Source organism: Gadus chalcogrammus, chromosome 18 (assembly GCF_026213295.1).
Source record: "Gadus chalcogrammus isolate NIFS_2021 chromosome 18, NIFS_Gcha_1.0, whole genome shotgun sequence".
Taxonomy (NCBI): domain Eukaryota; kingdom Metazoa; phylum Chordata; class Actinopteri; order Gadiformes; family Gadidae; genus Gadus; species Gadus chalcogrammus.
Window position 1 is genome coordinate 3,384,202 of NC_079429.1, and position 22,194 is coordinate 3,406,395.

Consider the following 22,194-nt stretch of genomic DNA (forward strand, 5'->3'; position numbering starts at 1 on the left):
GTAAAGTGGGCCATCGCCTGCACCATTGCCTTTGGGTCTCATTCTTACACGGCCATTGAAAAGACGTGCTGTCACGTGCTTAAATGAGCAGAGGGAAAACCCAACTAACATGAATTAACATGAGGATCAATGAAGACGGCAAGGGCTGCCTGAAGGCTCTGATCAGGCACGAGATAGTTCACCCTAACGACCGCCCCTTCAAATGCCCAAAGGCCTTCTGCTTTGCCGCGGCCCTGAAACTGCAGGACAGGACGCACACCAAGGAGTCTCCGTTCCTGTGCTGGGACTGCGGCAAAGGCTGCAGGACCAACTCGGCCCTGAAAGTACACCGCCTGTGTCGTCACAGTGCCTTTGACGACGAGCACTTGATCTGGGAGCACTGCGGGAGCACTGTACGGGAGCACTGTGGTTGCCTACACCAAAACAGCCATTCAGAGTTTTGCAACCGTTTCAAAATCGCCGAGGCACAATGAGCGTGCTGTATGGGCTCACTTACAGCCAGTCATTGAAGACCTCGGAATGCAGCACAACACACCGTTTGAGTCACTCCACCTTATCAGTGATGGTCCTGTGACACAGTATCTCAACAAGGCAAATTGTTTCCTGATGAGTTCTGTACCATTTACCTGGGGGTTCCAGTGTCTCACATGGATTTACAGTGAACAGGGCCATGGAAAAGGAGATCCTGATGGGGTTGGTAGCTTAATAAATTACATAGCGTGAAAAAAATCTGCTAACCTCTAGCAGTTTCAAAAACTACAGTATTTGAACATTACAAATTCATACAATTCTCAAGAAATTTTGAACTTTTTAAAAAAAATACTGTTTCACCCCCATTTATCATCTACCCATTGACACAATCGTATCAGAATAGGATACAATGCATATTTGTCTATCCAATGAGCTCCAATGGTCTAAACTCAAAATCCTAGCTTATATTGTACCCCTTTAGTTGATACTGCAACATTGTTCTGACAATACACCAATGTTACCTATTTTGGCAAATTACAGTACAGTAATTGCACTGATAAGTAAAATGAAAAACACTACAGGAAGAAAATGTTTAGACTGTCTTTCAGGGGCTGTAATGAGGAAATCATTGCAGAAGTACAAAAAGGTAGCAAAGAAAATATGTATTTATTACTGTAATATAGTAAAATGGTCAGCTGAACTGACTGCATGAAAAGCTTTTCGTAGGCCAACAAAAAATATAAATGAGGTGAAACAGATCTACATGTAAATCAGTCTGTATCCAACCTCTGATCCCGATCAGGCCAGAGGACCTTATCTACAACACAGTAGAGCTCACCTGAGGCCTCTTTTATGCTCTGACACATGATTGAAGTGTTTCGCCAGTTGAGTTTGAACAGGTGAGAAGTGAGATAGACTTATTGGTAATTAGTTGTTGCGTTTGAAGGCCAGTGTTTCCAGGTGAACCTAGTGTGCTAAATTATGAGATTTGTGCTTAAGAGTTGCAAAAATGTGATGTAGAATTTCTATAGGTGTGAAAAGAGTGGAATTGTGCTTGAGAGTTGAGCAGTCTGGAGTCTTGTAGTTGATACATGAGCTTCAAGTTTTCAGAATTGTGTGCATAGTTCCATTTTTTGTGTGTATACAATCGAGAAAAACTGTAAGGACCAATAAAACGCCAAATAAGATTTGAAAAGCAATGGAAGTTTATTTACAGCACTATTTACAGGGTTAGTAGTCAACATATAAATTGACATCCCGACGGAGAACTGCGAACTCCGCGAATGCGGAGCCAGATTACGGAGTCGGAGAAGTATACTTTGGCCTTGAAGGCTGGTTTATACTCCTCCGTTAATAATAATAATACATTTTATTTGAGGGCGCATTTCATAGCACTCAAGCTCACCTTACAGGGCAGTGTTTAAAAAAATTAAATAAAATCAACAATCATAAAAAACACAAAGTTAAGTGGTGTACGTAGACATAGAGAGCCTTCTCCGTCGCCGGGGAGCCTCCTGGTAGCTCTCCGTAGTTCTCCGTAGTTCGCGTGAGCCTTCCTCCGTATTCAGGCTTTTGGCGGTTTGGTCGTCTGGTGTCGGTGGTGATGCCATTCCCGGTCCAGCGCCGGGACAAACTCTTAAAATATGTTTCTTCAGGTCGTGGTGGAACTGATAGGCTTTCTGACACTGAGTGCACTGGAACGGTCGCTCCCCAGTGTGCGTCAGCTGATGTCTGGCCAAATCTGATGAGCGGCTGAGAATTTTGCCGCAGGTGGGACATGTCCTATTGGCTTTGGGCTCGTTTCTTCGCCTCCTCCTGAAATACTCGGACAACTCGATAACTCCGTTGGGTCCGACCGGGCTTCTCGAGTGATCTGGCGAAGCTGGTGCCACCGCATTGGCCATTGTCGATGCAGGTGCCACATTTGACATGCACGTGTTTTTTAGGTGATCATTTGGAGGAGCATCTCCTACGGTAATCATTACAATGTCTTGTTCCATCTTAACAAAGGCAGAGCTCTGTCCTTCACTTGTGGAATCCCCATTCGTTCTCACACAGAGTTTAACCTTCTCATCTTCCGGCCCTTTAATATTACTTCCCAAATGTAACTCCACAGCACGGGGATCCAGAACAACACGAGGGCTTTGTGAAGGCACCATCTTCTGTAGACAAGCAATATCCTCTAGACTATACACTTTGACCATAATGGGGCGAATGCAGACAAAGTCTTCTACACTCATTGTGTCTTTTGTGTCAAATCCCATCCTGGCATTTTCCGCGGTTGCCACGTCCATGGTCTGTGCTCTGCCAGGCGGGTCCACGTAATCATCCAACATGTTGGCTTTCAAAAGGGTCTCCTCCTCCTCCACGAGGATCATCTCCAGGGAGTGGGGAGACTGAACCTTGCAAACACCGTCTCCTGTATGCAGAACATCTGGAGCATCAAAATAGAAACCGCTCAGCAAAGATATAAACACATGGCAAATGTTGAGATGTTGACTGCGGCAGTTTTGCTGCAGGATTTTGGAAAGAGGAAAAACACTATTAACGGTACGAGTGACCGATGGCTCTGACAGAAGTCTGGTTGGATGCAGTTTTAAGCAATTCCATCTAGGCCTCCCGCCATTTGGAGAAAGCTACGTTGGCCATGCTCCAATAACTGAAAGCAAAATAACTCGGGGCCTTTCCATCTGAACTGTCCCGTGGGGTGATCCCCGTCGCCATCTTGGCGAGGCTATTTCAAGTAGCACACTCAAAAGTAACTGACCACTTTAGGGATGCAGAGGGAAAGTTTGGCATATCGGAGGGAAGACAATCCAAATGCAACCATCATCATCATCAGCTCCATATAACAGACTATTTACGATACGTACTAATATGATGTAGTATTACCAATATTGCTGGGATTATTGCAGTCGTTTTGGTGTTCCAAGATGGATTTGAGCTCTTGGTGGAGTGGAAATGCAACGCATTCAGCCAGAACAGATGGAGCACTGCCAAGCATATTGGCCACCTGGTCAGGGGAAACAAACCACCACCGTGTCCACAGAGTACAATCAGACCAAACCAGAACTCAGTCAAACCATGGATGAGTTTTTTTTTTTTTTTCATTTTTCCAAACAAAAATAATTGCCTCAGTGAGACGGTTAAGTAATGCGGCTTCAAAATGTGCAATGTAAATAATAAATAACAATGTGGGCTTTCCTCTTCCAAGGGTAGACAAATTGTGTTTCAGTCCATTTCATAGCAGAGTCTAATCAATGTAGACTGACATTGCCCAGACCTAAATCATGTGGTCCAACACAAACATTTATTTTCTTTAGCTTCCTAACAGATAGGTAGGATCTTAAAATGAGGCGTCTTTGTAACCTTAGATTCCATGATATGATTGTTTTATACGTTACCTGTTGAAGATTTGGCACCACTAGTAATCTCTCGAGCGCCACAAGGAATTTCATCACAAGCAACTCCACAGCTTTGTAATATTCTGGCCCATATTTCTGGGGGAAAACATCCTGAAATGGGGGCATTCGGATGGTCGGTGTCAATACAATGTTTAATCGTTTTCAACAGAAACAAGGTACGAGAAATGTAATAAAATTGTGTCAGCTGATTTGGGCTACACACTTACCTGGTAAAAGTGATGCCTGTTTTCTTGGTCCGTTATCAGTCTTTGAATAAGAATAATGAGCATGCTTGGTCCACTGATTCCCTCCGCTGAGTTGTATACCTGTGAGATACAAATTGTATGAAAGCAGACACAACCAATTTTCCCCAGTGCTTATGAACAATGCGTCAAAAACCTACCTCTTTGCTCAACAACGAACTGAGCTGCTGCATTCTTTCCAAGTGTGGCTGAAGTGTGTTCAAGTCGATGGTTTGACCCGGGCGGCACAAATCAAGTACCAGCTATAGGCAGAAGAAACCAGGATTTCAAGAAATAGTTTGAACCAAATAAGCAGGGAGCAGAGGTTGTAGGCCTACATAAGAAATATAATACCAGAATTGTTTAATTCATCACCTGTGCTTGAAAGTTAAAACACAGCAACCACCTCTGTCTGCAATTGAGCAGCCCAGGGACAATTTCAGTGATCTCTGTGATGACATGGTCCAGAAGCCCATAGGCCGATACAATCCTGTGCTGCACAGTGTGCCAGATGGCTGCTGATACCAGCCTGAGTGGGGGCACCAGCACACGCAGATAGGGGAGTGGGGTTTCTAAAAAAATAAAGAACAACAAGAAACATCAGGTATTAATACCTAAACAATCACAACATACAACACATTTTGAAATGTTAAAGCGCGTGAAAAGGTTCGACAGAGTAAAGGTGGGATCGGCGCCATGCTCGATGCTCACGTCAGATATTAAAAACAACAACGTCAAAACACATAATTCAAGGAGAATGTAGTTTACCATGGTTTATGGATGTCGGTGGCATCTCTTTTATCAAAGTCCAAGTTCCTTTTTCCGTGAAAAACGACAACACCACGCAGCTCTCGACCGAGGAAGGGACAAAGCATCCGCCGGACACATTTAGCGGAGACACAGGAAATACACAGCAGCAGCCAGGCACTGCAGTCAGAAGTTGACTCAATGGGCAGGGTCCCTCCTGATGCCTTCTACAAACACACTACACAGTTTGCTCTACAGATCTCAATGATCCATAAACAAGGGATACCCTGATACACCCACCGCACCCTCAGGTTGGTTCGTTTCGTGTTTCATACGGATCCCGCCGGGGTCATGCATTTACGTGTTCGCTTACAATTGGGTGGCTTTATATCGATCGGCCGGGTCTAACCGCTTACTTATCTGGCCGTGTGACCTCGGCTGCTGTCATCCTGAGGCGGACAGGCTTACCGTCCCGTTGAACCGTTGTCCATATGTGTCATCTACAGCTGAGGACGTTACTTTTTGTAGCCTGGGTGGTTGGCTACATTGCATTTTTACTGTGCATGCGGAGGATGTGGACGGGGAAGTATGTGAGGAGCCCCCTGGCCCGGTCCATGCTCACCAACATGGTGAGCGACATGGAGGAAGCTGGACTTGAAACACAAGAGGTATGTGTTGTTACAGAAATGGAAATGATCATTTTACACTGCCATATCTCATGTCACTTGTAAATCGTTTTCCTTAATTCAATCCATAACTAAGTAGGACGTTGATTTTGAGCCTGCATCTCTCTGTCCCTCGCTCTGTCTGCAGTGGTACCAGTGCTCCACCGACCTGCTGGGGGAAGCGGTCCGGCCGCTCTTCATCCAGAGCCACTTGGACTCTGACACCCAGGCCTTCCTCAAGCACAGCGTCGACAAGTCGGGCTGGCTGTTCACCCAGCTCTACCACTCGTTCATGTCCACCGTGCTCAGCCCAGTGGTCTCTCGCACCTCCATCAACGGGTCAGCCAATAATAATCCTTTCTATGAACATCCTCACTGTACCGACGGCGCTATGTAGTTGCTCTGTCTTCTGACAAATGTACAGTTATGTAATTATGTAAAAATGTAATTATTGAGATTCACTTTGGAAAAAAGTGTCTGCTAAATGCCCTAAATGTAAATGTAATACATCGTTACATTGACATTATTGTTATCACATTGTGCTTGATATACATCGTCATTTACATCCGTCTAGCCCAGTGGTTCTCAACCTCCTTTGCCCCGTGACTTCATTTCCCCCAAACCCCCGAGTGAGGTCCCGACCCACCGGCTGGGGGACCCCCCTACTTCTCGCCCCTCCTTGTGGGCCCCCAAGGCTGACCCTTCTCTCCGCACCCCCAGGCTGCTGAGCCGGGGCTCCATGTTCGTGTTCTCCCCCGAGCAGCTCCGCCGGCTGCTGCGGATCTCCCCCGAGTGGCGGGCCGACCGGCTGCTGGACCTGGGCGCCGGCGACGGCGGCGTGACTGAGGTGATGGGGGCGCACTTCCGAGAGGTGTACGCCACGGAGGTGTCGCCCCCCATGAAGTGGCACCTCCAGAGGAGGAATTACAAGTAGGTCGTGCTTCTGGAGGGCTCTCTCTTCTGAGTTGTCGAGGTGTCCCTGAGCGAGACACCCTCACCCACCCTGACTGCTCCTGACGAGCTGGCTGTCGCCGTCAGTGTGTGAATGTGTGTATTGACCTTGTGTAAGACGATTTGGATAAGAGCGTCTGCTAAATGCCCTGAAGGTAAATGTACATTTTAAAGAAGGAGGGGCACACTATTGCCAGAGATTTATAGTTCATAGTTGATATAGTGCATGGTTTAACACTATTGTTTATACCGGGGTACATTCCAGCCACTCCTTAAGCTCTCTTTGCATTCGTGCTTATCTGTCTGTCTGTCTGTCTGTCTGTCTCTTTGTCTGTCTCTCTCTCTCTCTCGCTCTCGCTCTCTCTCTCTCTCTCTCTCTCTCTCTCTCTCTCTCTCTCGCTCTCTCTGTCTCTGTCTCTGTCTCTGTCTCTCTCGCTGTCTCTGTCTCTCTCGCTGTCTCTGTCTCTCTGTGTCTCTGTCTCTCTGTCTCTCTGTCTGTCTTGCCATCTCTCTCCCTGCCTGTCGTTATCAGGGTGCTGTCTGTGGAGGAGTGGGAGCGGACCGGTTTCCAGTACGACCTGATAAGCTGCCTGAACCTGCTGGACCGCTGCGAGTCTCCTCTGGATCTCCTCAAGGGGATGCAGCGCTCCCTGGTGGCCGGCACTGGGAGGGTCATCCTGGCTTTGGTGCTCCCCTTCCAGCCCTACGTGGAGATAGGTGTGGCAAATCCCCATCGATGAAATGGGGCTGGGCAATTAATCTAATTTTGATCGCGATTTCAATTTTAGCGTCAAACGATCGCAAAGAGTTTTCGATGTATACATATTTTGTTTCATTAAATGTTTTACAGAACAGCTGGATACATATCTGTACATTATTTCAAACTGCTTGTAATGGCTAATAATATAACATAACACTCCCACCTGGTGGCATGATATCACCCCTTTAAGTAAAGGCAGCATGACTCTTATTTTGTCACTGGAGCTAAATCATGAACATTTTGACCGTAATAAATTGCAATATCTTATTTTTCTCTTTACAATAGGAGGGAAATGGCAACGTCCCAAAGAGCGCCTGCAGGTGAAGGGCAAAACGTGGGAGGAGCAAGTGACCAGCATGTCCAATGACGTGTTCCGGGAGGCGGGGCTGGAGGTGGAGGCGGTCACTCGGCTGCCATACCTCTGCGAGGGGGACATGTATAAGGATTACTACGTGCTGGACGACGCTGTGTTTGTCCTCAAGGCCTTGGAGAAGCACTGATGAACGTCCGCTCCTTTACCGACGGGCTCAAGATGACTGGGGCGGTTTTATTGAGGGTTTTCGGTTGGGGCCGATTTTAAGTGTTTTGGCCAAAAATAATAGGTGTACAGTGTATTAATAGCTTTTAGTTTAAAACAAAAGTGTCAGTCCGGTTTACAGCTCAGGTAGCGCCTTCATTTACAAGCCATCGGCACAGAGATGAGACCTCTTAATTTTTAATCAAAATAATATATCTGAATGGCAGTTTGCCACAAAATATACAGTACAGGGTTATTGGATGGTCTGAGAATGGCTATGTTCTAAGACATATCATTGTGATATGGAGTTATTTTGTAAAAATGTCTTGTGGTACGCTTGTGGTATGGTTCACAATATCTTAATGTGTATACTGTATTATCAATGGAGAGTAGCTTATCATTTAGTTTACATATTGTGTAAACTATATGACCAATACATTCCAGTGCAGAATGCAAAGGATGAATGTGTATTGGATGTTACAGGTTTTAATTTGTCGGGTGCATTTTCTTTCTGTAAAAAATGCTTACTTGATAGTGACGATAAAAGCAATATTAGGCAAATACTAAGCCAACAATGTGCAAAACGTGCCATAACAAAAGTGTACAATAAACATGTGCCACATTAAACATGCTTTGTATTGCACTGAATCTGGTTTCACTCCATTGCTTTCACACTGACACAAAGTGAAGCGAGATTCAATCGTTAAAAAAAAAAAATTGCGTCATTTTTATTTCAAATCATAAACTTCTGCTTGAACCAAACAGGAGTCACGGAGCTCAGACTATTTGGTGATGACGGTCTGTGATGACTATATGGGCGGACCTCATGCTCTACCGGCCTGCGCTGGTTGGTTCCCTCGTTGGCCACGTCTCCAGGCCACGTCGCGCATCACACGCCATTTTCCAAACCTTTCCCCAGAATAGACCATTACCGCTCTAGATATCAACCCAAACGGGACATCAGCGTGTCCGTCAGAGGCCACCTTACCTGCAGTGTTCAGGGAGATTTGAAGGGGTCGACTGTAGAAGGAAGCGGAGGACCGTGCGTCTTGCAGAAACATGAACATCTTCAGGCTAACCGGGGATCTCTCCCATTTAGCGGCCATCATCATCCTGCTGCTGAAGATATGGAAAACCAGGTCTTGTGCTGGTGAGTAGCCGTGTCATCTGCAGGCAGAGAACATACAGTAGTGTCGGTGAAGGACAGGCCGTCGTGGTGGTCGTGGATGAACCATCAGCCCTCCCTAGTCCACGTTGTAACGCAGGGTTGACGGAGAGGCTAACGACAGCTAGCACTGGTTAGCCTGTGCACGTCTAGCCTGCTGCTGGTAAACACAGTGGTTGCCAAGACGTGTCATTGAAACGATGGCTGAAAATGTGTCTGCTGCAACACGTATTGCATGACATGGCCCGGAGGAAACGGTCAAAGCCCGTCCCTGCACCCCTCCGTACTGCTGCGGTCTGACGGCGTGTGTTTAGAGGTCTCTGTGGCGGAGACAGCTCGGCTAGGGAGGGCCTGGGTCTCCACCTGGACACGCACACATACACACACTGCTCAGGGTACGTTGGTGCATGGGGAACACTGACATCCAGAACCAGGGGAGCACTGAGAGATGGCATTTATATCCTGGTTGATCCATCCTTTCGCTTCAGGCTCTGACGTGGCAGGGAGGGCCAGACAAATGAAAGTACTACCTACTAGGCTACAACTGATTGATAATTGCAACATAAGTAGTGCATTCCATTCCGTTTTTGGAGGATATGATGTAGGTTAGTTGTTGGTCGCGTTTTCTGTTGTGTAGGGGTCATGGGTAGCGCAGCATCCTGCACTTCATGCCCACTAGCAGGGACTGATTCTGACCAGGAGTGGAAGCATATCCTCTGGCTGCTTTAGGAAAACATTTTTGCAGGGAAATCGTGCTTGACAGGTTCTTCTTAGCCCAAACAAACAGACCTAATGTTGTAGGGAAGGATAAGGAAAAATGCACAAAATGTACTAATCCAAGAACAATAAATGACTTGTCAAGAACATGAAATTAAGTCAGAACTAGCATTACGTGGAAGACTCAATCAATAGTGAGGTCATCGCTAGTAGTTACTAATTACAGCAGTAGATGCTGCCAACACCGCTTTCATTGGCTCACTAATATCGTTGCTGTAACCTGCCAGTAATATTTATTTAATGACACCGAATTTCATGACACACCTCAACTTTCCTCAAGGCACACCGGCCTTTCCACAGTTGTTGAGAACCACACTGCTCGTGATAACAGAGATAAACAGGGCAGAGCTTTAGATAACTAGACTCCAGAAGGCCAATGGGATTTCAGTACACGTCTACAACAAAGATATCAATGAAGTTACTCAAATGCATTCAATTTCACCTGGTTCATCTAAATATTGTCAAATTTAAATGTAACATGTTTACAGTGTCACACTCCGTTGCTGCTTTTTCACAATGTGCCTTCATGTTTCACATGTTTATACTTTTTCCATGTGATTTTGTGCAAGTTGCTCCTAATGCTAGAGATGCTATAGTGAAGCCTTATGGTTTGTGTCATTCCTTTGCTCCAGGCCGCTTCAAAGTAAACACCATAAGGAAATCAAATAGAGGTTGTACTTCGAGTACCTGCTCTCTTCCGGTATTGTAACTGGGTCGTGCTCTAGTGTATAATTGTAGTTTGTTGACTCTGCAACGTCACACTTCCTTCTGTCTCTGAACAGGTATTTCGGGGAAGAGTCAAATCCTGTTTGCCTTGGTGTTCACCACACGTTACCTGGATCTGCTCACCTCCTTCATTTCCCTCTACAACACGTCCATGAAGGTATGCAAACAGAAATCCTTACGCACACAAAATGGTACAAAATGTCGATACAGAAGTGTGCTGTATTGCTTCCTCTTGCGATACGTTATCAATACAATGATGCCGAATATTTATGTTTTTATTAAGATATGAAGGCTCTCTAAACTGATTTCCAAGACCAAAGTTTACATACCAGGGTCAGTACCTCATGACTCCTGGTGGGGGCGCTAATCAAATGAAGGAGGGTAAACCTGCGGGGTTGATGCAGAAGAAACAGAAGCACAGCGAGGGAATGCGAATTGGAGCGGAACTGTTGCAGGTCAAGTCTGAAGTCTGGCTTTTACAAAAGTGATGGGACAAACAAAGTCAAGAAAGACGACTGCAAGAACTGGTCAAAGTAAAGTACACAGACAACACGAGGAACATGCATGGCCACCTTGGTGGTTATCGTCCTGACCTCGTCACGGAGGTCAGGACGAAAGCAAAGCTTCCTTCTCTGTCTCAGAGGGCTTCCGGTTTTACCAAGTCTACCGAAGGGTTTAGTTGCAATGACTCCTGTCAGTCCTAAATGCATTGTAGTCGAAAATACCGGTTTAGACCAAATGCTTGAAGCACCGGAACCAAGACATGACCTACAGAGTCTAAAATATTTTTCATAGAACTTAAAGTATGTTTGTGCTTTTAAAGCAATCAATGTTTCCAGGTTAACCTCAAACCAGTTTGTTATGTTAAGCACTGAATTGTGTAACTTCTTTTTTTACCAACTTGTGTTGCATAATGATTCTCTTTTTTTTTTTTTATCCTATCTTTTAACTCCAGAACTGTTCTGCTTTTTGTGTGTGTGTCATTGCGGCCAACGTATCATGATAGTATCTGGGGTTGCTCTCTCTGTGGATCCCACCTCTAGTGCACACACAAACGCATACAATGTCGAGAACAATGTCTTGAAGAGCCCTGTCTTTAACTGTAGATTTAGGCAAACCCTGACCTGGTTGCGTCCACTTCACATGGAAACATGGCAGAACCAATGACATGAAAACAACAAACCCACAATAATCTGATCGTAATTTTACCGGCCCCTCTGTATCCAATTTCGCCTCCCTTTCCCCCCACTGCCACTTTGCAATTGGTTGTTGATTCCTTACACACTCCACCCGTCCTTTGATGGCCTATGTCACAGCATTTGACAAACACTGTGATTCAAATACTTTCGAGGCCATAGGATCCCGCCCTTGTTAACCAAAGAACCAAACAATAGGATCCGGAGAACCCATTCGGGATTAATTCATGCAAATAGTGGGTTAGCATGATGACTTTGGTGTTTCTGTTTTTTGTGATACTAGTGTAGATGGGGTTGTTGCTATAAATGTATGCATTGATATACGGTACTTGGGAATGCTTCACAATAACCCAGTCTTTCTCCTCAAAACAGGAATAGTGCAATAGACTGTTAGGGTTGTACTTTTCTTTGATGATCTCTCGTATAAACCTCCATAAAACTATATTGCTGTATTAATCGTGGTGAAAGTATCCGTATGAAAGTCGAGTCACTTATGCCGTTCTAGTTCATCTACATCGGATGTGCCTACGCCACGGTCTACATGATCTACGCCAAGTTCAAGGCCACATATGACGGCAACCACGACACGTTCAGGGTGGAGTTCCTGGTGGTCCCCATCGGAGGTCTGGCCTTCCTCGTCAACCACGACTTCTCTCCCCTTGAGGTGAGGACGCGTTCGCACGGGAGACACTCGTCGACTTAGGGTCTCCGCTGCGGTTCTGAACGTATCATGATAGTTCAGACCTCTGAGGATCTGACCAATCACAAACCTGTAATAAGGGTTAGGCATCCCGGTCATCTGTAGTACTACTGCGTCTGAGTGAGGGCTCTCGAACCCTTAAAGTATAACGCCACAGTGTGTGTGGTGCACATATAACATTGCTTATTTTGTTGCTCATACACACCAATGGTACTAAATGAGTGTCACAAAGCTGTGGCGTGTCATAATCCTTCTAGAACTCTCTGCCAAAAGAACAAGCTTTTTTAAGACCTATTGGTGTTCTAATTATATCTGAAACAGTGGGTTCATTTACACTTAATTGTTATGTCGTGAATATTTTGAGCCAAGTGTTTCCCACAGCTGTTTATAGGCGAGGTGCCGTCATCAATATGAGACGTCCGTGTAATAAAACGGCTCCCGGTCTACGTGGAGACGCCCGTAGTTCACCAAATCTGCCTCTCCCTCTCCTCCCCCACCTCTCGGGGCCAGATCCTGTGGACGTTCTCCATCTACCTGGAGTCGGTGGCCATCCTGCCCCAGCTCTTCATGATCAGCAAGACGGGCGAGGCGGAGACCATCACCACCCACTACCTGTTCTTCCTCGGCCTCTACCGCGCCCTCTACCTCATGAACTGGATCTGGCGCTTCTACTTCGAGGGCTTCTTCGACATGATCGCCATCGTGGCGGGCGTGGTGCAGACCATCCTCTACTGTGACTTCTTCTACCTGTATGTAACGAAAGGTGAGTCGCCGCCGCGGTTCTCTACCTCGGCCGCTTGCGCAACACCGGCGCCCTTTGACCCGAAGCCGGAGTCGATGTGGCTCCTCGAAGGGTTGTATAGTTTGTCGTCAATGATTGGTTTTTGTGCACTCTTTGTATGATAAGCCAGGATAAACCATGCTTCAAATCTGCTGACCTAGGGTTGACCTACCGGCAATCTATTCGATGGATGTCTGCTGATCCCCCACCCCACCCCACTTGACTCCCCGGGGGTGTAACCCCACTGTGCTGTGCGGGCCCGGTCCGTGGTCGTGACTAATGTCGTCTCCTCTCTCTCTCTCTGTTACAGTCCTGAAGGGCAAGAAGCTGAGTCTGCCTGCGTAAGCGCCAAAGGGAGAGACCCGAGAGAGAGAGAGTGTGTGTTTTTGGCAGACTCAAAGCAATGGTGAACACAAGGAGGGGGGAGGGGGGAGGCAAAGGACACCACTTGCCTGCCCCCCCACACACACACACACACTCCCCCTTCCCCACTGCCCCCAGCACACACCCCCCCCCCATCGTCCCATCGTCCCCACCCCCGCCTCCGGTAAGATGCCTGAGACAGAGAGCGAAAGGGAGCCGCTGAGCGTCGGCCAATCGAGTCGCCTCGTTACCGACTAACAGTCCACAGGAAAACATGGAAAACGGGTTCGGATCTGCATCGGGCCGTTCATTGGCCTTTGGGTTTCTGTTTTATGCATCTTGCCTTTACCTTTTTTTTTTTTCTATCATTATAATAATTTTATTTTTTATTCTGCTCTGTGTAAAAGGAAAGAGGAAAAAAAAGAAAAGCGTTTTCTACATTGGAAAAATAATCTTTAGGAATTGACTGGAGAGCTGATCCTCTGTTGGGCTCCTTGGTGAATGTTCCTTGGTTCCGCACCGTGTAATAACAGCGAACAAGTGGTGGGATGATATCGACTCGGCTTTGTTTAGCAATCTGAATAAATGTGTTATTTTTTTCGAATCGGTTGGGGTAGGAAGAGGGTTTTGTTTCATCCCCATGGTTGAATGGAGGATATGTTTTAATTTAAATTGTTCACGGCCCTGTCTACATTCCTGTGTCCTTAAAGAGGCCTTCTCCAGAGTTCCCCTTGTGCATGTCACACCTTTTAGGTTGCTGGTGACGTCACACACATTTCGTTGGATGAAAATGAAACTTTGTTGTTGATTCCAGTATGGACTGCGGTAAGGGCTTTGCCTGCAATTCCAAAGATAGATTTTCTCAATAAATTTGCCATTGATGTTTTGGATACCTATGCGATTTCACCAGGTTGGATTTTAGGAAAGACAATAAAAGCATTCTGTTCAGTCCATGAAATAATCAAAAACATGCCCCAAAATGTTCACTGCTGTAAATTAAGTTATTTTTAAATTCTCATTTGAATACAAAATCTCCCAGGACTGGTGCCATAAATCACCTGTAATAATTCACCTGTAATATTTCATTGGCCCATTCACATTACTCCTTTAGATGTTGGAAACAAGTAACTTATTAAGTGACATGTATTCATAAATACTGCTAAAGTCTACCTTCTTCAAATTAAAATATACTGTCTGACGTATTGTCCAGGTGACAAATATCTTAAATGTCTCCCAGAAGCGCCTTGTGGTGAACATCCTATCAACACTGTTGCATAGGAAACATCCAGGGGGCTGCCATCGGTTTTCAATCCAGATCATTCCATCTTACGTTTAGTTTTGTCATCATAGCAGAGGTTCTGCATGAAGATGCAACCACAAATAAAGGTTTTATGGTAAACACAAGTGCTTTGTGATAAATAATCCTTCTGAGTCTTGCACATAATTCTCAAGCTTTTTTCAGAGAATGTACAAAGGACGTGATAGTAGGCCTACAGCATATCTAAAAAGAAGATGAAGTACTTTGATTTGAGGTAAGAAATGGCACTGTTACGGCAGTGTATTAAATACTATAAGATAAACTAAGTAGGAGAGTGTTTACTTTACTCTTAGTAATTAAAATATCCCTAATTAAACCCAATAAAATTATTTTCGTTGTAATATTCAAACCATTAGTTGTATTGTTTTAACTTTAATTTACAGGTGAAACATTTATTTTATCCGTATTTTATTTTGAAAGGAGAAGTGCAGTTCCGGTATGGTCCGGTTTGGCATTTACTTTATTTGCGTCCTTGTTCCATCACAAAATACGAAACAAAGGTTGACAAAAACATAAAATATATTCTAAAGGTTTTACGATTTTATTTGTATTTATATACCAGCGGTTTGGTTGGTACACTGTTGATCAGTCGGAACCTTGGCACAGGGAGCTTTGAGCGTTTCGGACTGAAAATGGCCCACTGCTTCCTTGTTTAAAACAAAACACTGATCTCATGTGAGCGCGTGGAGCCAATGTTGACAAACAGAATGGATAAACATATCGGTGAGTTCATTGTACAAATACAATCCGTTTCCTGTATTGTCCTAATCGAAGCTCCTCTAGCGGCATGTGTTTACTGTAAGGCTAAAGTGAAAACGTCCAAAGAGGTTCCTCAACTTGGCCGAATTATATAATTGTATCCACATCTGATAATTGCATCAGCTTCCTGTTTTTTTACCTCCAGGTCCCCCTCTCCCCTTCGCCTCTCTACGCCTCCTGCTCTCCCCTGTCCGGCTGGTGTCCGGGGCCATATGGCACACGGTCCAGCATCATCTTGTGTCGGATTATGGGATGCTTGAGGAGTTTGTTTCAATGGTCACAGACATTGTCCCTGAGCTACTCTCCATTGAACAGAAGACCCAGCTTCTTCTGGGACTCCGGGCACGGGTGAGAAATAAAATACATGGATGTAGTGTAAATTGAGGGGTGAGGGGGATATAAACACACAGCTGAAAGGAGTGATGTCTTGTTCATCAAGGACAAGATATGCCCATTCTGGGTTTCTGGGTAATTTTACTGCAGGACATTCCCTGAACTAATTTGTGCAAATAAGAAAATATATACTCAAGATAAATGTGTAAGAATTGATAATGAAATAAAATCTGTTGAGCTTTTCAATAGATTATTTTTGAATTTGGGGTTAAATTATAGATTAAACTGGGTTACTTAGAATTTCTATTAACAACTGAAAAATCGTAGAAAATGAAGGAAAATCTTATCCTACACAGACTATGTGATTTAATACTATCTCTAATGGCGCAAATGATCACAAAGTTTGCATTTCCTCTCCATCAGAATGGTATCCCTGGAGAGTTTGGCTGCAGCTATGATGATCAGGCCCTGGTCAACGTAACATGGCATTTTCTGACCAGACTGGAAAAGCTTTTCCCTCTGCAGACCATCCAACAGGTCGGCCAATGCAACATGTTGATTGGCGGTTGAACTTGATCATCGTTATTGGTTTCATATTGACTGTGTCAATTCTTCCAGGTTGCCCTCATGCTCGTCGACATTCCCTCTGCTCTCGAAGAGTGTTTGAAGTCAGTCGCTCACCGCGGCGAGCTCCAAACGCTCCTTGGTTGTCGGAAAGAACTTCTGGATAAGAATGGTAAGCCATTGTTATGAGGGCAATCTGAAATATCATTATTTTATTGTACTAGGCCTTTCTTCCAAACCCATTACCTCACTCTCATCACTCTCATGACTTACAACATTGTAATTCACTCTATTTCCAGGTTGTCCCCTTGATGGTGCAGGTGAAACTTCAGCTCTGCACCTCTGTGTCGGGGATAAGATCAAAGCAGAGCAGGGGCATCAGGCCCATTCTCTGCCTGATGTCCACAGATGCGGTTCACAGATAGAAGGACCACATGCAAGCACTGCAGTTGCAATGTCGGAGGACATGGAGATGGCCGTGGAGAAGGAGGCAGTAGAAGGGACGAGCAGTCAGGAATTAATGGATGTTTGTGACAAAGATTGCCTAGTCCTGTTGAAAAGGCTTGACGACGTTCCCACTGTGCAACGCAGACCTGTGAGGTCAAACAGAGGGTTGAAAATGAAAAGGATTTTGCTTGAAGAGAAGAACCGCAGAAGGAAAATGCCGTCCAAAAAAGTCCTGCCCAGAACAAAAATTTTGATCCCAGAACCCAGTACACAGATCTCCATCGACCCGTTCCCTTCTGTAACTTATACAGTCGTGGCTGATGAGGACACTAATGTTGGAAGTTCCAGTGCGGAGGATTCTTTGTCTGATTGTTCGAACACACGCAGTTGCTTCGTCAAGCTGGCATCTCCCACGGAAGGCAAGAAACCTTTAATTACCCGCGAAAAGCAGGACACTCTCAAAATCAGTCTTTCGGCAAATTCAACCTCGATGAATAAAGGCCTTTGTTTAATTTGCAACAAGCATGTGCAGACGGACATGAAGGAACACATGAAAGCCCATTTTCCTGACGGGGTCTTAACCTGTCCACGATGTGACACAGTTTTTAAGAACATGCAATCCTTAAGGCTACATTTTAAAAGGGTTTGCTTCGATCAGCTGCAGATAGAGCCGGACAAGGTTGCCCTGGCTCTCTACCAGTGCGATGGATGTGAAAGATCTTTTAAGTACAAATTACAGTTAAACAGGCACAGACTTGTCCACAGCCAGCTCTACTGTGAGATATGCGAGAGAGTCGTGCGAGACGCCGAAACCTTGGCGCGACACAAGGTGTCTCACAAGCCTTTTCAGTGCATCCTTTGTGAGAAGAACTTCGGTATCTTTAAGCATTTGGCCAGTCACTGCAAGAACGTACACGAGTTGAGCGAACCCTACAAATGCCAACACTGTCCGAAAGTTTTCTCCAAGTTCCATATTTTTATTGGACACGAGTGGCAACACACAGGCCAACTCCCCTTCCAGTGTTCCAAGTGCTCTATGAACTTCAAACACGACGCAGAGCTGGCTATCCATCTACGGGTGCACACGCACGAGAAACCCTTCCTGTGCACGGACTGCGGTAGGTACTTCGCATGCAACTCAAACATGATACGGCACAGAAGGATGGTTCACGATGAGTCCTTGCAAGTGCAGCACTTCTTATCCTCTCGGAGGAGAAAAGAGAGCACACTTCTGAAGGATCATATGTCGCTGTCTGGCAATGAGTCCAGTCTTCCGCGCCCGTATGAAGTGGAAGCGAAGGATGGAGCAAATATTGAAAAACATAACGGCGATCTAGTCAGCTTGCTCCAGGACCCCTCTCACGTAGCTCCCAGCCAAGACAACTTTTTGTCCAGTTCCTCAACTGATCGTTCCTCTGTTGCCCTTACTGATCACGATGATGGTTTGGTGGCATTGAAAGAGCAGGATGCGCCACTGAGGAAAATTCCTGCTACCAGTAAGACCAATTCCTCAACCCAAAGAAGCCTATGTTTCATTTGCAAGAAACATGTGCAGCTGGATATGAAGGAACACATGAAAACCCATTTCCCTGATGGTGTCTTAACCTGTCCGCGTTGTGACACATTGTTCAACAGCATGGGTTCTTTGAGGATACACTTTAAGAGGATTTGCGTCGAACAGCTGCTGATAGAACCAGGCGAGGACCGAGTTGGCCATGGTCTGTTTAAGTGTGATGAATGTGTAAAGTCTTACAGGTACAAGTTGTCGTTAGACGGGCACAAGCGCACTCACAACCAGCTCTACTGTGAGGTGTGCAGGAGAGTCTTACGAGACGCCGAAACCCTGGCACGACACAAGGTCTCTCACACGCCTTTTCAGTGCACCCTTTGTGAGAAAGACTTTGGGTTTTTTAAGCAGTTGTCCAGGCACTACGAGAACACCCACAAGCTGAGCAAACCCTACAAATGCAACCATTGTCCTAAAGCTTTCTCCAAGCTGCGTTTCTTTATTCGACACGAGTGGAAACACACAGGCCAACTCCCATTCCAGTGCTCCCAGTGCGCCATGAAGTTCAAACAGGACGCAGACCTGGTGGGTCATCTACGGGTGCACACGAACGAGAAGCCTTACCTGTGCGCCGACTGCGGCAAGACCTTTTCTCGCAACTCCAACCTGAGACGACACGTCAAATTCCGCCACAGCGAGTCCAGGGAAATGCGGCACTTTACGTGCACCCAGTGCAGCAAGACCTTCAAAGAGAAGGGATCCCTGCAGAAGCACGTGCAGCTCAAACACCAGAATCACAAGAATGCGCGCCACCCGTGCAACTACTGCGGAAAGATGTTCTCCCAGTCCGGGATGGCGAGGCACAAAATGATCCACACGGGGGAGAAGCCTTTGAAGTGCCACATTCCGGACTGCAACCAACGCTTCCGGTCACCTTCGGAGGTGAAGAATCACGTGCTGCGCCATCACACTGTGGATCGCCCGTTTGAGTGCAACACCTGCGGGAAGGGTTTCATACGGGTCTCGATCCTCAACGAACACATGAAGATCCACTCTGGAGAGAAGAAACATGTTTGTTTAGTCTGTGGCAAAGCGTTTCAGAAGGCCTACAGTATGGCCAGACACATACAGCTAGTGCATACACCCAAATAACCCAAGAATTGTAGCTATGTTGTACTTAAATGTGACATAATATTGTGTTTTCACAACAAGTAAACAGAAAACACATTTTTGAAGTTGTTTGTTTGGAAGCTAGCTTATATCATGGGCTAGCTGATGATATAAGGAAAAAAGTAATGTTCAAATAAATGTGGTACGAACTGTGGTCTAGGGGTAGTTCACTCATATGGATGTCTCCAGTCTACCCAGGGGCAAACTGTAACACTGTTGTTTTTTATTGGTCGTCATGAAATAAAAAACATAAGGGGTAACACTGATGTTTTTCTTTGGTCGTCATGAAAAAAATCACAAGGGGTAACACTCGTTTTAATCTAATAAAACATGAGGGGGTAACACTGTTGTTTTTATCAAATGGAACAAAAGGGGTAACACTCGTTTTTTATCTGTCATCATGAAGAAAACATAAGGGGTAACGCTGTTGATATTTATCAATTAAAACATAGGGGGTAACACTGTCGTTTTATCAAATGAAACATGAGGGGTGACACTCATTGTTCTTTGGTCGTCATGAAAAAAACCATAAGGGGTAACACTGCTGTCTTTGTCGGATATAATATAAGAGGTAACACTGTCGTTTTTTATTGGTCGGACTCATCATGAAAAAAACCATAAGGGAAATAACTTAAATACACACATACATTTTAATGTCAGGTATATCCTCTTTATTGATGATTGATTATTGTGTATTGTCATCGCCTCAGTGGTGCAGTGGAGTGAACTCTGCCTAACCCAATGGAGACCGTGGCTCATTTTCTGTGGAAAACACAATATCTTTTGTGCATCATTTTAAACGTAATGCTATCATGTCTATTGCACTGTAATTAAATTACAGATCTCAGTGGGAAGTGGAGAGAGCTGTGAGGTAACCCCCTGGAGACCGAGGTTCAAGTCCGTCCGGTTGATGTCATCTGTTGGAAGACTCATCTCTATTTCATGCGAATTATAAGGTCAAGTATAACCTTTGTGATGAGTTTATCCGGTGATGGTGCATTGTTATGTTTGGAGGTTAACACTCTAAACAGCTCAGTTTCGGATCCCCGCAAAAACGTCGACAGGGGTGCCACTGTCGTTATAAATTGGTCAACATGGAAAAAACATAAGGAGTAACTGTTGTTTTTTATCGGCCGTCATGAAATAATTATAAGGGGTAACACTGTCGATATTTATCAAATAAAACGTAGGGGATGTCACTGTTGTTTTTCTTTGGTCGTCATGAAAAAAAACACAAGGGGTAACACTGTCGTTTTTATCAAATGAAACATGAAGGGTAACAGTCGTTTTTATCAAATAAAACATAAGGGGTGACACTGTCATTTTGCTTTGGTCTTCATGAAAAAAACCGGGGTTCAAGTCCAGTAGATGTCATCTGTTGGAAGACTCGTATTTCTATTTCATGGGAATTATAAAGTCAAGTATAACCATTGTGAAGTCGTTATTCTGTGTCTTGATGGTGCATTGATAAGTTCGGAGGTTAATACTCTAAACAGCTCAGATTCGGTTCCCCGCAAAAACCTTTACAGGGGTACGACAGTCGTGTATTATTGGTCAACATGGAAAAAACATGAGGGGTAACTGTCGTATTTTATCGGCCGTCATGAAATAAACATAAGGGGTAACCCTGTCGATATTTATAAAAAAAAAAACATAAGGGGTAACACTGTCGTTTTTTACCGGTCGTCATGAAGAAAACATAAGGGGTAACCCTGTCGATATTTATCCATTAAAACATAGGGGGTAACACTGTCGTTTTTATCAAATGGAACATGAGGGGTGACACTGTCGTTTCTTATTGTTCGTCATTAAAAAAAACATAAGGGAAATAATAGAAATACAGACATTCTTTTTAATGTCATGCATATCCTCTTTATTGATGATTGATTTTTGTGTATTGTCATCGCATCAGTGGTGCGGTGGAGTGCACTCTGCCTAACCTACTGGAGCCCGCGGCTCAATTGCTTTGGAATACACAATAACCGGTGATGGTGCATTGTTAAATTCGGAGGTTAACACTCTAAACAGCTCATGTTCGGATCCCTGCAAAAACGTTGACGGGGGTGCTGTCACGTTAAAATTGTACCGGGGGCGAAAATTGTACCGGCCTACGTCATCGTTTGTTTACATCCTGACAACCTGCCCGGCAACAGACGACGCGATGCAGAAAACATGTTTCCAAACGACGAAATAACATAATACAGATAGCGGATCGCTATCTGTATTATGATAGATAGCGATAACACTTGTTTTTACTTTATATTTGTATCGTATTTAATTGTTTAATCGAAACAATAAAAAAATTTGCCCGCGAAACGGGTGATCGCGCCAAATGACAAATGTTTTGCCCGCGAAACGGGCGATCGCGTCAAATGACGTAGGAGGGTTCTTGAAACATAATACAGATAACGGATCGCGAGATAACACTTGTTTTTACTTTATATTTGTATTGTATTGAATTGTTTAATCGAATTTAGCTAGTAAACTGATTTTTTTCAGCAGGTTTCATATAGTCTAGAATGTTCAAGAACCTTCCTACGTGATTTGACGCGTCATTTGACGCGATCGCCCGTTTTGCGGGCAAATTTTTTTATTGTTTCGATTAAACAATTAAATACAATACAAATATAA

At 44.9% G+C, this 22,194-nt stretch overlaps 4 protein-coding genes across 7 annotated transcripts; 3 read left to right on the forward strand and 1 right to left on the reverse strand.

Moving 5' to 3' along the window:
• Nucleotides 1-817: 817 nt before the first annotated feature.
• LOC130371080 (uncharacterized) lies at nucleotides 818-5,192 on the reverse strand. 3 transcript variants are annotated; one of them, XM_056576711.1, is made up of 7 exons: nucleotides 4,886-5,176; nucleotides 4,493-4,689; nucleotides 4,279-4,380; nucleotides 4,103-4,201; nucleotides 3,876-3,986; nucleotides 3,364-3,484; nucleotides 818-2,894 (listed from the first exon to the last, which is right to left on the reverse strand). In XM_056576711.1, exons 1-7 carry the CDS (start codon nucleotides 4,908-4,910, stop codon nucleotides 2,797-2,799), a joined length of 753 nt encoding a protein of 250 aa, XP_056432686.1. In that variant the 5' UTR covers nucleotides 4,911-5,176; the 3' UTR covers nucleotides 818-2,796. The 3 variants fall into 3 exon arrangements, with proteins under 3 accessions (XP_056432686.1, XP_056432685.1, XP_056432684.1); XM_056576710.1 differs by having other exon boundaries at nucleotides 819-2,890; nucleotides 4,886-5,192; XM_056576709.1 differs by having other exon boundaries at nucleotides 819-2,905; nucleotides 4,886-5,173.
• On the forward strand, nucleotides 5,006-8,415 carry mettl9 (methyltransferase 9, His-X-His N1-histidine). Of its 2 annotated transcripts, XM_056576714.1 has the most exons (6): nucleotides 5,006-5,175; nucleotides 5,371-5,532; nucleotides 5,678-5,868; nucleotides 6,250-6,459; nucleotides 7,013-7,197; nucleotides 7,526-8,415. In XM_056576714.1, exons 2-6 carry the CDS (start codon nucleotides 5,428-5,430, stop codon nucleotides 7,738-7,740), a joined length of 906 nt encoding a protein of 301 aa, XP_056432689.1. In that variant the 5' UTR covers nucleotides 5,006-5,175; nucleotides 5,371-5,427; the 3' UTR covers nucleotides 7,741-8,415. The 2 variants fall into 2 exon arrangements, with proteins under 2 accessions (XP_056432689.1, XP_056432688.1); XM_056576713.1 differs by lacking the exon at nucleotides 5,006-5,175 and having other exon boundaries at nucleotides 5,186-5,532.
• Nucleotides 8,416-8,583: 168 nt separating this feature from the next.
• kdelr2b (KDEL endoplasmic reticulum protein retention receptor 2b) lies at nucleotides 8,584-14,868 on the forward strand. The gene is made up of 5 exons (XM_056576715.1): nucleotides 8,584-8,907; nucleotides 10,482-10,582; nucleotides 12,127-12,285; nucleotides 12,832-13,084; nucleotides 13,413-14,868. The coding sequence occupies exons 1-5, from the start codon at nucleotides 8,817-8,819 to the stop codon at nucleotides 13,445-13,447; spliced, it is 639 nt and encodes a 212-aa protein (XP_056432690.1). The 5' UTR covers nucleotides 8,584-8,816; the 3' UTR covers nucleotides 13,448-14,868.
• Nucleotides 14,869-15,002: 134 nt separating this feature from the next.
• Nucleotides 15,003-22,194, forward strand: LOC130371079 (zinc finger protein 99-like). The gene is made up of 5 exons (XM_056576708.1): nucleotides 15,003-15,506; nucleotides 15,688-15,890; nucleotides 16,299-16,412; nucleotides 16,494-16,611; nucleotides 16,739-22,194. Exons 1-5 carry the CDS (start codon nucleotides 15,476-15,478, stop codon nucleotides 19,543-19,545), a joined length of 3,273 nt encoding a protein of 1,090 aa, XP_056432683.1. The 5' UTR covers nucleotides 15,003-15,475; the 3' UTR covers nucleotides 19,546-22,194.

Coding starts and splice junctions, on each gene's coding strand:
- LOC130371080 (XM_056576709.1), bottom strand. CDS start 4,910: ATGCCACCGACATCCATAAACCATG. Junction 4,381..4,492: donor GTTTTAACTTTCAAGCACAG/GTGATGAATTAA, acceptor TTCTGCCTATAG/CTGGTACTTGATTTGTGCCG. Junction 2,906..3,363: donor CAATAATCCCAGCAATATTG/GTAATACTACAT, acceptor TTGATGCTCCAG/ATGTTCTGCATACAGGAGAC.
- mettl9 (XM_056576713.1), top strand. CDS start 5,356: ATGTGTCATCTACAGCTGAGGACGTTACTTTTTGTAGCCTGGGTGGTT. Junction 5,533..5,677: donor CTGGACTTGAAACACAAGAG/GTATGTGTTGTT, acceptor CTCTGTCTGCAG/TGGTACCAGTGCTCCACCGA. Junction 6,460..7,012: donor CTCCAGAGGAGGAATTACAA/GTAGGTCGTGCT, acceptor TGTCGTTATCAG/GGTGCTGTCTGTGGAGGAGT.
- kdelr2b (XM_056576715.1), top strand. CDS start 8,817: ATGAACATCTTCAGGCTAACCGGGGATCTCTCCCATTTAGCGGCCATC. Junction 8,908..10,481: donor GAAAACCAGGTCTTGTGCTG/GTGAGTAGCCGT, acceptor GTCTCTGAACAG/GTATTTCGGGGAAGAGTCAA. Junction 12,286..12,831: donor ACGACTTCTCTCCCCTTGAG/GTGAGGACGCGT, acceptor TCTCGGGGCCAG/ATCCTGTGGACGTTCTCCAT.
- LOC130371079 (XM_056576708.1), top strand. CDS start 15,476: ATGTTGACAAACAGAATGGATAAACATATCG. Junction 15,507..15,687: donor CAGAATGGATAAACATATCG/GTGAGTTCATTG, acceptor TTTTACCTCCAG/GTCCCCCTCTCCCCTTCGCC. Junction 15,891..16,298: donor TTCTGGGACTCCGGGCACGG/GTGAGAAATAAA, acceptor CCTCTCCATCAG/AATGGTATCCCTGGAGAGTT.